This window comes from Tachypleus tridentatus, chromosome 7 (assembly GCF_004210375.1).
Source record: "Tachypleus tridentatus isolate NWPU-2018 chromosome 7, ASM421037v1, whole genome shotgun sequence".
NCBI lineage: Eukaryota > Metazoa > Arthropoda > Merostomata > Xiphosura > Limulidae > Tachypleus > Tachypleus tridentatus.
In genome coordinates, this window is record NC_134831.1 from 47,542,232 (window position 1) to 47,555,162 (window position 12,931).

The 12,931-nt window shown below is 31.1% G+C and overlaps 1 protein-coding gene across 2 annotated transcripts in view; it reads left to right on the forward strand.

Annotated features, from left to right (window-relative positions):
* Positions 1–12,931, forward strand: part of LOC143255596 (tetratricopeptide repeat protein 28-like) — a 106,421-nt gene that overhangs the window by 38,913 nt on the left and 54,577 nt on the right. For both annotated transcript variants that reach the window (XR_013030739.1, XM_076511478.1), the window contains exons 3-7: positions 4,269–4,416; positions 5,268–5,540; positions 5,771–5,929; positions 7,661–8,103; positions 9,409–9,957. Coding sequence is in view for 1 of the 2 variants with exons in the window: in XM_076511478.1 (XP_076367593.1) it covers positions 4,269–4,416; positions 5,268–5,540; positions 5,771–5,929; positions 7,661–8,103; positions 9,409–9,957 (1,572 nt within the window). In the remaining variant the exon portion in view is untranslated. The remainder of the gene's footprint in view (positions 1–4,268; positions 4,417–5,267; positions 5,541–5,770; positions 5,930–7,660; positions 8,104–9,408; positions 9,958–12,931) is intronic.

Sequence of the window (12,931 nt, forward strand, 5' to 3'; positions counted from 1 at the left end):
CCAATGGTGAGATGGGGTCTTTCACAAAAGTGCTAGTAGGTTCATTCTCACAATGTTTTGCACCATAACTATGTCTGTCTCAAACCATACCACCTCCTGAACCATCATGAGTAAAGCAGTACCATTCTTCTTCAGGGAAAATTGGGAATGATAGTGTAATTGAAGGAGTGAAGCATGAAACACGTAACTGCAAATAAACAACCTTAATACCGTCATGTGAAGCTTTAATTTCTACATCAAGTTTGTGATTAGTTTATTCTTGCTTTTTGTATGTGTATATATATATAAAGGGAATTGAGTGATGTCATCCAGTTTACCAGGAAATATTTAGTATATTTTTTTCCTTGTAGTGTGGTGTTTTGTTTCTGGTAACAAATAGCTGGTGACAAAAGTGTTATGTAAAAAGGTGTGTGTGTGTGTATATATAAATTCATTCCACTTTTCAGTTATAATTCAAAGGTCTTGACAGTGATTGCCTGTTGTAATATCTCTCAAAAGTGTTGACGATATCCTATCTATCAGACAAAATCCAAAAATCAGATGAGAAACCAGATAGAGGTTATGGAAAATTAATTAAGGGGAGCACAGTTAAATGCTTATATCCATAATGTTTCAGTTCTTACTGCCTTTCACTGTCTGCAGTAAGTTGTGGGAAGGCAGTTACCCTTAAGGAAATGTATTAGTCAAAAGTAGAAATAAAAAAAAAAAGCTACCCTTCAATATTTCTGCTAAACATTACCTTCCATCCTCTGCCCTTAAAAGGTCCAAAAATTTCTGCAGTATAATTATAATTACCCTAACTATTTTACTACAGATTAAATTCCTACCTTCACCCTTTTCAAAAAATGACACATTTTATACAAGATCTTAAAATAAATTTCATATTAGATTTTACAAAGGATTAAAACCATCCTTAAGTACTTTAGGTAGTAGGGAGACATCTTTCTGAGTGTGCTTAGTCCCATTCAGTTGAGAATAGAGCAGTGGTGTTCTGTCAGAGTACACTGTGTGAACCTATTGTAAATTAAATATACAACATTGGATGCCACCTAGTTATGGAATGGATGGAGATTATCCATGAAAATGTAGTCTACCCCTCTGGCTAGAACCCTTATCCCTCTGATACTTGGATATCAGTTCATGGGTAGTTTGGTGTTATATTAGAGTTGGACCAGTAAACATGTTTTCACACATGTGGCTGATAGCGAGCTCTTGTCTTACAATAGACTAAATGAAAAACTCCTGCTGTGTGTTTTTGAATTTGAGTAAACTACCATGTTGTATTCCTCCTTCCTACTATTGCTCAGATGTTAGTTCCCAGCTGGTCTGCTTTTTTTTTTGCTTTTTTTTGCACTGGTTTTGAGCAATTCTGCTATGATGGAGTAGTTAGAACAGAAGTTGCTTTTTCATTTTTTTAAGCATATGGTGAAACAACTGGCATCCTCCTTTTACTGCAAACCGGAAGACAAATACCAGATGCCACCTACTTGTGGACTGGATTTGGCCTAGTGATTATATGGCCTGTCCGATTCCTTGTGGATGTGCTTCTTTTCTATCCATTCAGTTATACATATTTTCACTATGGACAAAATAATATACGTGATTCAGGTTTGGTGTAGTTTTCCACAGGTGTGTTCCTCTGTAAAGAGATGTCGTGCTCCATTAGTCGCTTTAAATGCTTTTTGAATGGTGCTCAAATAAATCAACTTTGCACCATTCCCTCCACTAAGTCAATATGTGATTTTGGAGTGTAGGTAAAGTATTGTATCAAAAGCTATAATTTTCCTAAGCTGAGAATGTATTTTTGATAGATACTTACCTTTCACACTTCTCATCCTTCCTCTACATTTCTGGTGCTTCTTTCTTGGCTAGTCTTGAAGTCAATATTAGGTTATTTAGTACAGAGAGAGTCAGATGTATCATGAGGGTATGTTGCTCTCTTATTAGTGGAGGATTGTTACATGCTTATTTGCATACTACAACACAGCTGTATCACCTTAAACAGTTGGTGTAGTTAGGACTTTCGAGGCTAGTGGCAAGGAAAAGTGTCATTTAAAGTTCAGCACTGAGTGAAAAAAATCTATTATGTAAGAGGGGGTAATATCAGAAATATATTCTGACAGTTTAGGAAAATTATAACATTTCATTTAGACAGTAACAAAGCAAAGAGGATATTAGGCTGTATTCCTAGAAATATTGAATACAAAGTTCTTCAATTACCTCTGTAAAGTGTTGATTAAATTTCATTTTAAAATTGTTTGAGCTTGGCTTTATTATTTAAGAAGGGTGCCAAGTTATTGGAGAGGATTCAGAGAAGAACTACCAGGAAGATTCTAGTTTTGTAGAAATTATTATAGGGGGATAAGCAGAAGTTTCTTGTCATATTTTTACTGGAGAGAAGAATGACATTAGAAGTATATTTTGTATTAAGATCATTAGGAGTTTAGAATCCATAAATCTAAGTCACATTTTATAAAATATTTTGAGTATTTTTGTTCATATGTTGCTCTGCTAGAGGGAGGTGCTACTCCTAATGGTAATGATACATAACACAATACCTGAAATGTGTATGAATGTTTAAGGATTAAGAAGCTTTTTGAAATATCTAGAAACAAAGATTCAGTTTAAACAGTTTTGAATAATAAGAAATTAATGAGTATTCTGAGTGTTTCAGTTCATTGTTTGATAGTGAAAGTTATTACAACTCACTGTTTGGTTACTTGGTGATCTGTGTATTTTTTTATCAATCAGATTTAAGTTAGGTGTGAGTGCAATTATCCAGGAAGTTCTATTGAAACGTCATTTGTGAACTAAGGCCTACAGCTTATATTAAAGTAAATGTTGTCTGTATATATATATTATAGAAGAATTAATTTGTAATTGTTACATGGACTAGATTTCACATTATTTTTGCTCACAAGTAGTTAAAAAAATCTGCTTAAAGATAGGAAGCATTATAACAATATTCTACAGGCAGTAAGACTTGGGAACTAGTGTATGTTCATACAAAATTAAGACACATCTCCAGGTAATGCGAGGCCACTTTTTAATTTAGTGCTTGGCCTTCAGGTATGGTGGAAGCTACAGTATTTAAGGTGTTTAAGATAAGATTGGATGAGTATTTGAGACATTAAGATTGAGTATAAGAAAAAAGGTGGTTGTAAATGTAACTTGGAAGTATGGTAATACTAGAAAATGGAATAGCTACAGATGAATTAAATAACCTCTTGTTATCCATTGGAAATCAAATGAAAAATTTTGCTATTGTTTAAGGCCTGGTGTGAGAAAGCATTATTCATATAGCAGGCATCTTCTGTTGTTAATGATTCTATGAACTGCTGAAAATTCATAAAAAACCTCTGAAAATGAATTTCATAATGTCAGTATATTCTTCCTTTATTATAATTGTGGCAAACACAGACCTGGATTATTTCATCATATAGCAGCTTTGATATGATCATTAAAAGTATCTCTCATTTCATTGGTTTCTCAACAAATTTGGTCCTAAACACAAAAGTGGCAAGTTTGATGTAAAATATATGTATACTCAAGTTCCGAGAGTAGTGCATGGAGGGGAACTTTGGGGTAAGGAGGTCACCCTTCTTTTGGTGGAGGAGTGTTGTCACATGCACCAATGTAGTTTGGGTTAAACACATTAGGTGAGAGGTAGCTCAAGGCTAGTGGTATGGATTTCTCATAGGTTATAAAAAGATTTTATTTGATATATCTAAAGAAAATAATTTATTTCACATATTTTTGTATTGTATGCAAAGATGGAAATATCTTCATTGGTTTACTGTGAAATAATGGACAATTTCTATTTGACAGAAAGTATTATTGTATATCACTTTATTGCATATTTAGATATCAGGATGATGCAAAGCCAAGCATGTTTGAGTTGAAGGAATAGATGTAGTAGCTAGGATGGGTATTTGTGTTACTGGTATTTGAGACTTACTAATTCATTTAATAAGAGCCATAAAGGTTCAAACTCCACTCAGGAAAGATAGATATCTTTAAGATTAACATCCTGTTGCTTATTTGCCTACATATTGTATCTGTTTTTTCTCAGATTTACCAGAAGGTATTGTATAGTTTATGACTTTGAGATTGATTCAAGTTCCAGTGACATTCTTTCCACAAGCAGTTTTATAATAATAATTCTAACTGTTTACAGCTGAAACACTTATTTATGAATCATTTACGAAATAAAAAGACATTACAGCTATACAATATGATTCTTTCTAATTCTTGAATCTCATTGACAGGCTTATTATAGGCAAGGGGTGGCCTTACAGTGCCTTGGCCGCCATGCCGATGCATTGGCAGCTTTTTCTTCAGGCCTAGCCCAGGACCCAAAAAGTCTACAGCTGCTAGCTGGTTTAGTTGAAGCAGCCATGAAATCTCCACTTAGAGGTATATATAAAGTTTATTTCCTTTTTTTTCTGTTATTTTATTTTTCCTTGGGATTATCATATAATGTAATTAATTTGCATTTATTAATATAACTTTTCTCAAATTGGTTTGTTTAAGATAAGTGAATGCTATTTTCTGAAACTTTACAAATATATGTTTGCAGTATTTAAATTAGTAAAATTAATTTTATCTTAATTTTTAATTATAATTTTGATTTTAAATTAACAGTTTAAAATGTTCAATAATACAAGAACAAAAACTTATTCTCTGTTATTTGTTATCATGACTATTTTACATTGTTAGCTTAACATATGGATTCAGGACTAACTAATTCTCCTAAACTTGTCAAATCTAATGAGATATTTTTGAGATTATGGCTGAAACTACCTTTAACAGTGAAATTAACCAAATGATCAATAAGTGCATTCTGGTAAATATGTTTTTGTTTTATATACTTGCATGCACTTAGCTACAAAGAAGTATTAAATTAACTCTGTTAATTACAAGGGTAATTTTAGTTCTGATTTATCTAGATAGTTTGCTTTGATCAGAAGTTGGTAATAATAATTTATTGAAGTTGTTTTCAAATAAGATACAAATTATTTAAATTTTTGAATATTTAGGTAATTTTAATGTATTTTATAGTTACTGGATGCTCTCTAATTTTGTGTGGGTTAAGGAAACAGTAATATTGCCATAAATTAATTCTTCATTACCTAAAAGAAATATAATTATCTGTTAAAAAGTACTTTTAATTCTTATAAGATACTTTTTTGTACCTGAATTTATTGTGCCTGTCTTGAACACTTGTCAAAAAATCTCAGTGGATATGTCAACTTTTTTTTTATCAGCTACATTGGAGCCTACCTATAGGCAGCTGCAAACTATGAGACTTGACAAGTCACCATTTGTTATAACATCTGTAATTGGTCAAGAACTTCTTGCATCTGGACATCATGCTGCTGCTGTTGTTGTTCTTGAATCAGCACTTCGTATTGGGACATGTAGCTTGAAGCTAAGAGGGTCAGTTTTTTCAGCATTGAGTTCTGCATACTGGGCACTGAATAGTCTTGACCGAGCCATAGCTTACATGCAGCAGGATCTCACAGTAGCCAAGTCATTAGGTAGGTATTGAAATGTGGTTGTTATATATGAGGTGTATAAACTTCTTGTTATAATTCAATTTAATTAAAACTAAATGTTAGCACTAGAATTTTCATTCCTTTTCAAATTTAATTCTAGAATTCATTTTTGTATCTTTTGATATGGTAATTTTTTTGAAGTATTTTTGTTGGTGTGTTACTTTAGAGTCACAGATATTTTGATAGTTTTATTAGTTTTTGAATTGTTTCAGGGGACCAGGCTGGGGAGTGTAGAGCACATGGGAACTTGGGTTCTGCTTACTTCTCAAAGGGTAATTACAAGGAAGCATTGACTAGTCACCGCTACCAGTTGGTGTTAGCCATGAAGAACAAAGACACTCAGGCTGCTGCTTCAGCTCTCACTAGCTTGGGTAGGTGCTTTAGCTCCTTCTCACTATGGACTCAATCACAGGGACTGATCTCTCAACCATTTTGTGCTTGCTATGATTTTTTATACTCATAGTATATGTATTTTCACAAGTTTGGCAGATTATCAATAAACTTTACAAGGCATTTGTAAATAAAATATCATATTTTTTGTTTATTTTAAAGATATTTTTGGTAATGATTGTTGCATTTTGTTTTGAATGTTGACTGTCCAATATGCAGAATAAGTTTTATTTTAAGATTAAAAATACTTTTATGCATCAGAAAATTATTAACTTTCACATGTGAAATTTTTATAACCTTTTAATAATGTCCAGATAATTATCAAACTTTGTTTTATTTGTTATTTTTACTGTTACAACTCTGAATGGATTTGGTCAATTGGACCAACTTTGTAACCACCAAAAAATTAAGAAATGAATATGTTACACATTTTTGTTTAAGAATGATATAATATTATAACAAGAAACCTCAAATGTTTAGTCTGAATAGCTTAAATCTCATAAAGGTATACATCCATGTATATATACATACATACATACACTATAATATAGATATATATTTGTATTTTATTGACCATTAAGCCATGTCTGACTAACACTATAGAAGTTGCAAGATGTGCACCACATACACTTCTGTTGTCTATCCAACAGTGTAAGATTAGCCTTTACAAAGTGATCTGTCTTGGCTTTTTTTTAGCAGATCAGTATTTTATTACTATTTACAAATAAGTTCTTACAGTTCTTTATGTTGTTGTTTTTTTAAACATAGGCCAGTGAGTAAAGAAGTATAAAAAATGATTTTTTTACTTACAAATGGTTTACTAGTTTCCCACTTGCCATAATATGCTAAGCCTTGTCACATTTTTGGCATGCAGGGTGTGAAACAAAATAGTAATTTTGGGTTTTATATATGAATTTTGAAATAACAAAAATTAATAAATTACTATATAAATACCACAGAAATCCATTATATTTTATCAAGTTTAGTAATTAAGTTGTATTTGGATGTAAAGCAATATGATATTGAATAGCATTTTCACTTACCCCTTCCTTCCGAGATTAAAGACGAAATAAATAATCTTTGGAACTTTCCACTTTAATAATAAGAAATTTATGTGGAAGAAGTCCTGAACCTTTCATGGGTTATAAAACCATGACTAAGTGAAGTGGGTGTATGCATGGAAGTGTTTCCAAAAATGTAAGAAGTGAGCAAGGCCACATTTTTGGATTCACTAAGTACAATGGTATCTCAGCACATAGGAAAGATAGTAGGTTCTTATTTTATATTCTATACCAAAAAAAATACCAGTGTCTCAACTTTCAAGATGTACTTTTTTTTTTGTTTGGGCTTTTATATTTATTTTAATGTTTATTTTACTTTGTAGCTAAGTTGTTATTATAGTTTTTTTTCAGATATTTTTTTTCATATTTTACAGTGTCTTTGTTGTGATTTTTACTTGGTTTGTATGGCCATTATGCTTCATATATTGTCTGTTTTAACCTTTCTCATAAATAAATATCTCTAAAATAATCATCAGTTTTATAGGTATTCATAGATATATGATAAACTAAGCTGTAAAATTCAAATTCATGTTCTTCAAAAATAGATCAGTTCTTTTTTATATACACCTGTGTCTGTTTATGCAAAGAACTTGTTTCAACATACACAGTATTCTATGAATTTCATTATGTGTACATGATTTTGCTATGCAGGCCATGTATACACTGCTATTGGAGATTACCCCAATGCCTTAGCTAGCCACAAACAGTGTGTCCAGTTGGTTAGGCAAATGGCTGACCGTCTGCAGGAAGCTCGAGAGATTGGTAATGTGGGGGCTGTCTACCTAGCTATGGGTGACTTTGACCAGGCTGTGGAATGCCACCTAGAGCACCTCCGATTAGCCAAGCAGTTGATTAACAAAGTGGAAGAAGCTAGAGCATACAGTAACTTAGGCTCTTCACACCACTACAGACGTAATTTTGAGCAAGCTATAACTTTTCATAATCATGTCCTGAGAATAGCTCAAGAGCTAGGAGACAAAGCAATAGAGGCAAGAGCATATGCTGGACTGGGCCATGCAGCTCGATGCATGGGTGATCACCAGCAAGCAAAGATGTGGCATGAAAAACAACTGGATATGGCTCTTAGTACCAAGGTTAGAAATACTGATTTTATGGAAAGGTAGTTTGTTCAAGATAGTAACATAACATGTGGACAACAAGGGACCTTTTTGTTCTCCAAGGCTATCATTTCAAACTTACCTCTTAGAAAAAAAATAAAATAAAAAATTAACACTTTATTTTTAAGGAATTCATTAATTTCCTTCTTAAACTCGTTTAATGTGCTGACCTACATTGCTACTAATGCTTACTCATTTTGTTAGAAAAATAGTGTCTTAACTGAATCTTTCTTTGTCTTTCCCAAATCTTTAATATGGCTTATTATCATTGTAATTCACCAGAAATAAACCAAAACCCTTATTTCATCAATAAAATATAAATACACTTCTTAATTTTCATACTTTCAAGAGAAAATAATTAGATCTCAACTCTTCCATAAGATAATTCTTCCATTCTCTTAATTACTCTAGTTGTGCTCTTCTGAACACATAGTAACTCATGTCCTTTCTTATGTAAGGAGACCAAAACAGTTTAAAAGGATTTTCAAATTTTGTAGTTTTATGGATCCAAATTGTATTCTTTGAGCTCTGTGTATGAGATGCAAGTGTAAATGTTATAAGGAGCTTTTGTAGCAAATGAATGACCTTTGTTAAGAAGTGAGTTTTCAGAAGTGTATATGCTTTTGTACATTTCATAAAAGTGTACATGTTGCTTCTACTAACTTTAAAATGTTAAAATAATGGTGCTCTTTTCCATGTTCACATTTATTTTTTAAGAGGTAAAAATAATTTAAAGCAATTAGGGAATACTTCAATAAAATATAAGTTTAGCTTTCTGTTTAAAAAAATATTATCACTTTATGTGTGATTATTGTTTTTGTTTTTTATGTAACTTCTTGAAATATTTTATTTATTATTTAAACTCATTAATATATATTTTAAGTAGATTACAATATCAGATGGTTTGTTTTAACATAACCTTGAAACTCAACTTCCCAATCAATGTCAAGAACGAAATGTAAGCTAGCAAGGTCAACTGGGTAACTGTGTTTGATAGTTAATTTTTTTGTTTCATTGTTTCCAATCTGTTGTTTTATAGTGAAATTTTAACAACTATCTTGAAAAATACTTTGAAGCAAACTTTTTGTGTTAAAGATTATTACAATTTTAGATTCAATTTTATACATTTTTAGATTATAACTTGGAAATACAATAATTTTAATAACCTTAATGGATCTAAAATATATCAAAATCATTAAGTAAAGCATTTAGTAGGTTAGTTATTTTAACTATTACCCATTAAATGAAACTTTTTCTGACTTTATTACTGATTTTTGTCAGGACAAAGTGTCTGAAGGAAGAGCATGCTCTAATCTTGGAATTGTGTATCAGCTTCTTGGTGATTTTGATGCTGCTCTCAAGCTTCATCAAGCCCATCTAAATATTGCTCGTACACTTGGAGACCGAGCAGGAATGGGTCGTGCTTTTGGGAACATTGGTAATGCTTACAGTGCACTAGGAAGTTATGAACAAGCTATAAAGTTTCATAAGCAAGAGCTGACAATATCTAAAGAAGTTAATGATCGAAGTGCAGAAGCTTCAACTCATGGCAACTTGGCTGTTGCTTATCAAGCTCTTAGTATGCATGAAATGGCTCTTCTTCACTATCAAAGCCACTTGAATATTGCTCGAGAACTTAAAGACAGTGCGGGAGAAGCCTGTGCTCTTTGTAATCTTGGTAACTGTCACAGCTCCCGTGGTGAATTCCAGCAAGCAGTACCTTACTATGAGAGTTACTTACGGTTATCCCAGGAGATTCAGGATATTGAAGGAGAAGCTAAAGCATGTCATTTTCTTGGCTATGCCCATTATTGTCTTGGTAATTTTAAGGTTAGTGTAGTATATAGTACTTTAATTATGTATCACAGGAAAAGAAATTGAACAGCTTATATTTTGAATATTTGTTCTAAAACCCTTGTTAAGTGGTACTGTTTGCTCTTTTGGTAAAGTTTGTGAATTCACTATGGTGCAAAAATCATGTTTTGTACAAATGTTAAAGGTGACACTGCTATTGTAATGAAAATATTAGGAGGATATTTCAAGAAGCAAAGTCGTATTTCATTTTTCAAATAATTTTTAATTTATTAAGGATAATTATTAAAAAAAAGTAGAGTATAAAAATGTGTTACATTTTACAATGAAGGTAACAATAACAGATCTGGAAATAGATCTGCTAATTGTGTTTGAGCATCATGATGGAGCTTGTTCAGTAGTCTCAATATTTATCAACTACAAAATGAAATAAAAATTATTATTTATAAAAGCATTTCAGTTAACAATGACAAGTCATCTCAAAATGAAAAAGATGTAATATACTCTGACAAAATAGATTGATTTGCAGACACACTATTGTATATAGTGAAATTTATAAATAAAACTTCAAATTTTTATAGATAATGTATTTTGAGATAATCACTGAAATGCAAGTTTTACTAGAACACAAAAAATGTAGGAATTGGTACTGAATTGCTGCATTAAAAGGTAGAAATACTTTTTGAGATTATTATTCACAGGTCAACAGACTTCATGTGTTCTTTGGCAACATTATTGATGTTTTCATATATACTCGCACATAATCTTATTAGTATTCTGTATCGTTGCTTTAAAAATATTAACGCTATGTATAATTGATAAAACACTCAAGATTAGAAATGTTTGAAATTAATAAAAATGAATTAATTTTCTGTTAATTGCGAGTGTAAAACTTATTTGCTTGTTCACAAGTCTTGAAACATATGTTAGATTTTGATGTTACTTGACATTTATCTATCAAATTCTACAGTTGATTTATAAATATAAGTAGTTGCATTTATAATGACGATGAAGATGAATTATTTTTAAAGAAAGTATTTTCTCTTTTAACACTGTTGCTGTAGGCATCTTTTTCTCTACCCATCTTAAGGGTTTAGTGAGATACATTCAAAATTTAACTAAACTACTTTCTTACCATGATACAGAGTGTCCTCTTTATACATTGTTGTGGAATGCTTTATTTTGCACTTACATCGCTAAAATTTTAGGCCTCAATGTAAAATTTTCCTACACATACACTGTCTACAGTTTGACTCTTTGTACTCATATAAAGTCTTTATAAATATACTACTTTTGACTTTGAAGATAGTGTATATATCTTCACAAAATTTGTCGGTTCAGTTATCATCATCATCAGTTTACATAAATCTTTCACATACAAAAACTCATATTTTTTATTGTTGATGACACATAACCCTACTTTTTTACATTAATGGCAGTCATGCACTAAAGAAATTAAATTAATTAAATAATGCACCAAAGAAAATAGACTAACAATATATGAGTAGAAAAGCCGACAACCTTGGACTGTTTATTTAGAAAACACTAAAAAGCTCAAAGCAGGCTTTCTGTTGCCTGAAAATGTATTTCATACAGAAGGAAGCACAAAATGGGAAAAGGAAATCTTGTGAATGGAGTGAAGTATCTATCAGAAATATATTTTCAGTATAGGAAAATTAAAACTTTGGTTGCTAGGTGTAAAGCAACATTTTGTTAAGTTATGTTTCCTATTCAGTATCATATCTCAATGCTTCTTATAGGAGAAATGGCTCTGATTTGTGTTGCATAGGCAGTGTTTAATTTTTAAGGTCCCTTTCCACATATCCCATTATTCTTATGGGGGGAAATTACCTATTATAAAACATTTTGCTATGAGTTGCAACATTTTGGTCCCTAACTCTTCTATACAAATGAGTTTGATATGAAAATGTTGCTAATAGTTCAAATTTTAGTAGTAAATAAATATTAAGTTCTTAATTTTATAGGGCAATATTTAAAAATAATGATTTTTCCCCTGGTATGAGAGTTGTGAAATTTTCTCTCTAGGCACTTCCTCTTCTCTAATTTATTTACCACTCCTACAATAAGTACAAAATTTAATGTAAACTACTGATTATAATATTGCCATAATTCAGTTACAGCAAAATATTTTATAGCTTCAATCTTGTTTACTAACAGAACCATAAAATAGACCTCTCTTGCCATGCTTGCCTGTCACATCCTTCCTTTCAGAATTTGCATGAAATACATTGGTGAACCTAGTTGAATTTTTAATAATTCTTGTTACATAGTTAGAAAGCGGAACAATTGTGATAGTTATGGGACATAGTCTGCTTTTCTGTATGTTATTATTCTGTGTTCTTTAGTGCTTTATTTAATTAAATAAAAAAATTGGTACAATACTACTGTGAGCAAAGAAAGTAGGGTTGTCATCAACAGGAAAAAAAAACACATTAACAATTTATTTCTTGTTTTTTTGTATGTATTCATTATTGTAAAACTAACTGAAATGTAAAAATTAGAAATTTCTTAAGGTTAGATTAGATATAATGAATAATAATATTTTACTAGGTTACTCAAAAATAACTTGTGAATAGACTGCATTATGCAGTTCAGTAGAGTAACATGAGCTGCATGATCATCAAGTGATTTCCTACTTCTGTGACACAAATATTAAATGTGGTTCAAAGGGCAATAAAACAATAAAATTTAAGTAATCAAATGTATACTGTCAGAAGTTTAAAGGCTTTCAGGATTAACAAATGTTGTTTCATATTTCATATTACAATTTGAAGTCATTCTACAAAGAAAAAAATAATTTAGATTTATTCTGAAAATTTTTTGATATTTCTGAGGATGATTAAATAGAGTTAGGATAGAGAAAATATCATAGGAAATACAAATTTTTGCTGAAAAAAGTTTGAAATTTATTTAAAAGGTTGTAGAGATTATGCTGTGCTAAGAATAGGAAATACTGTACTCATCTGATGGT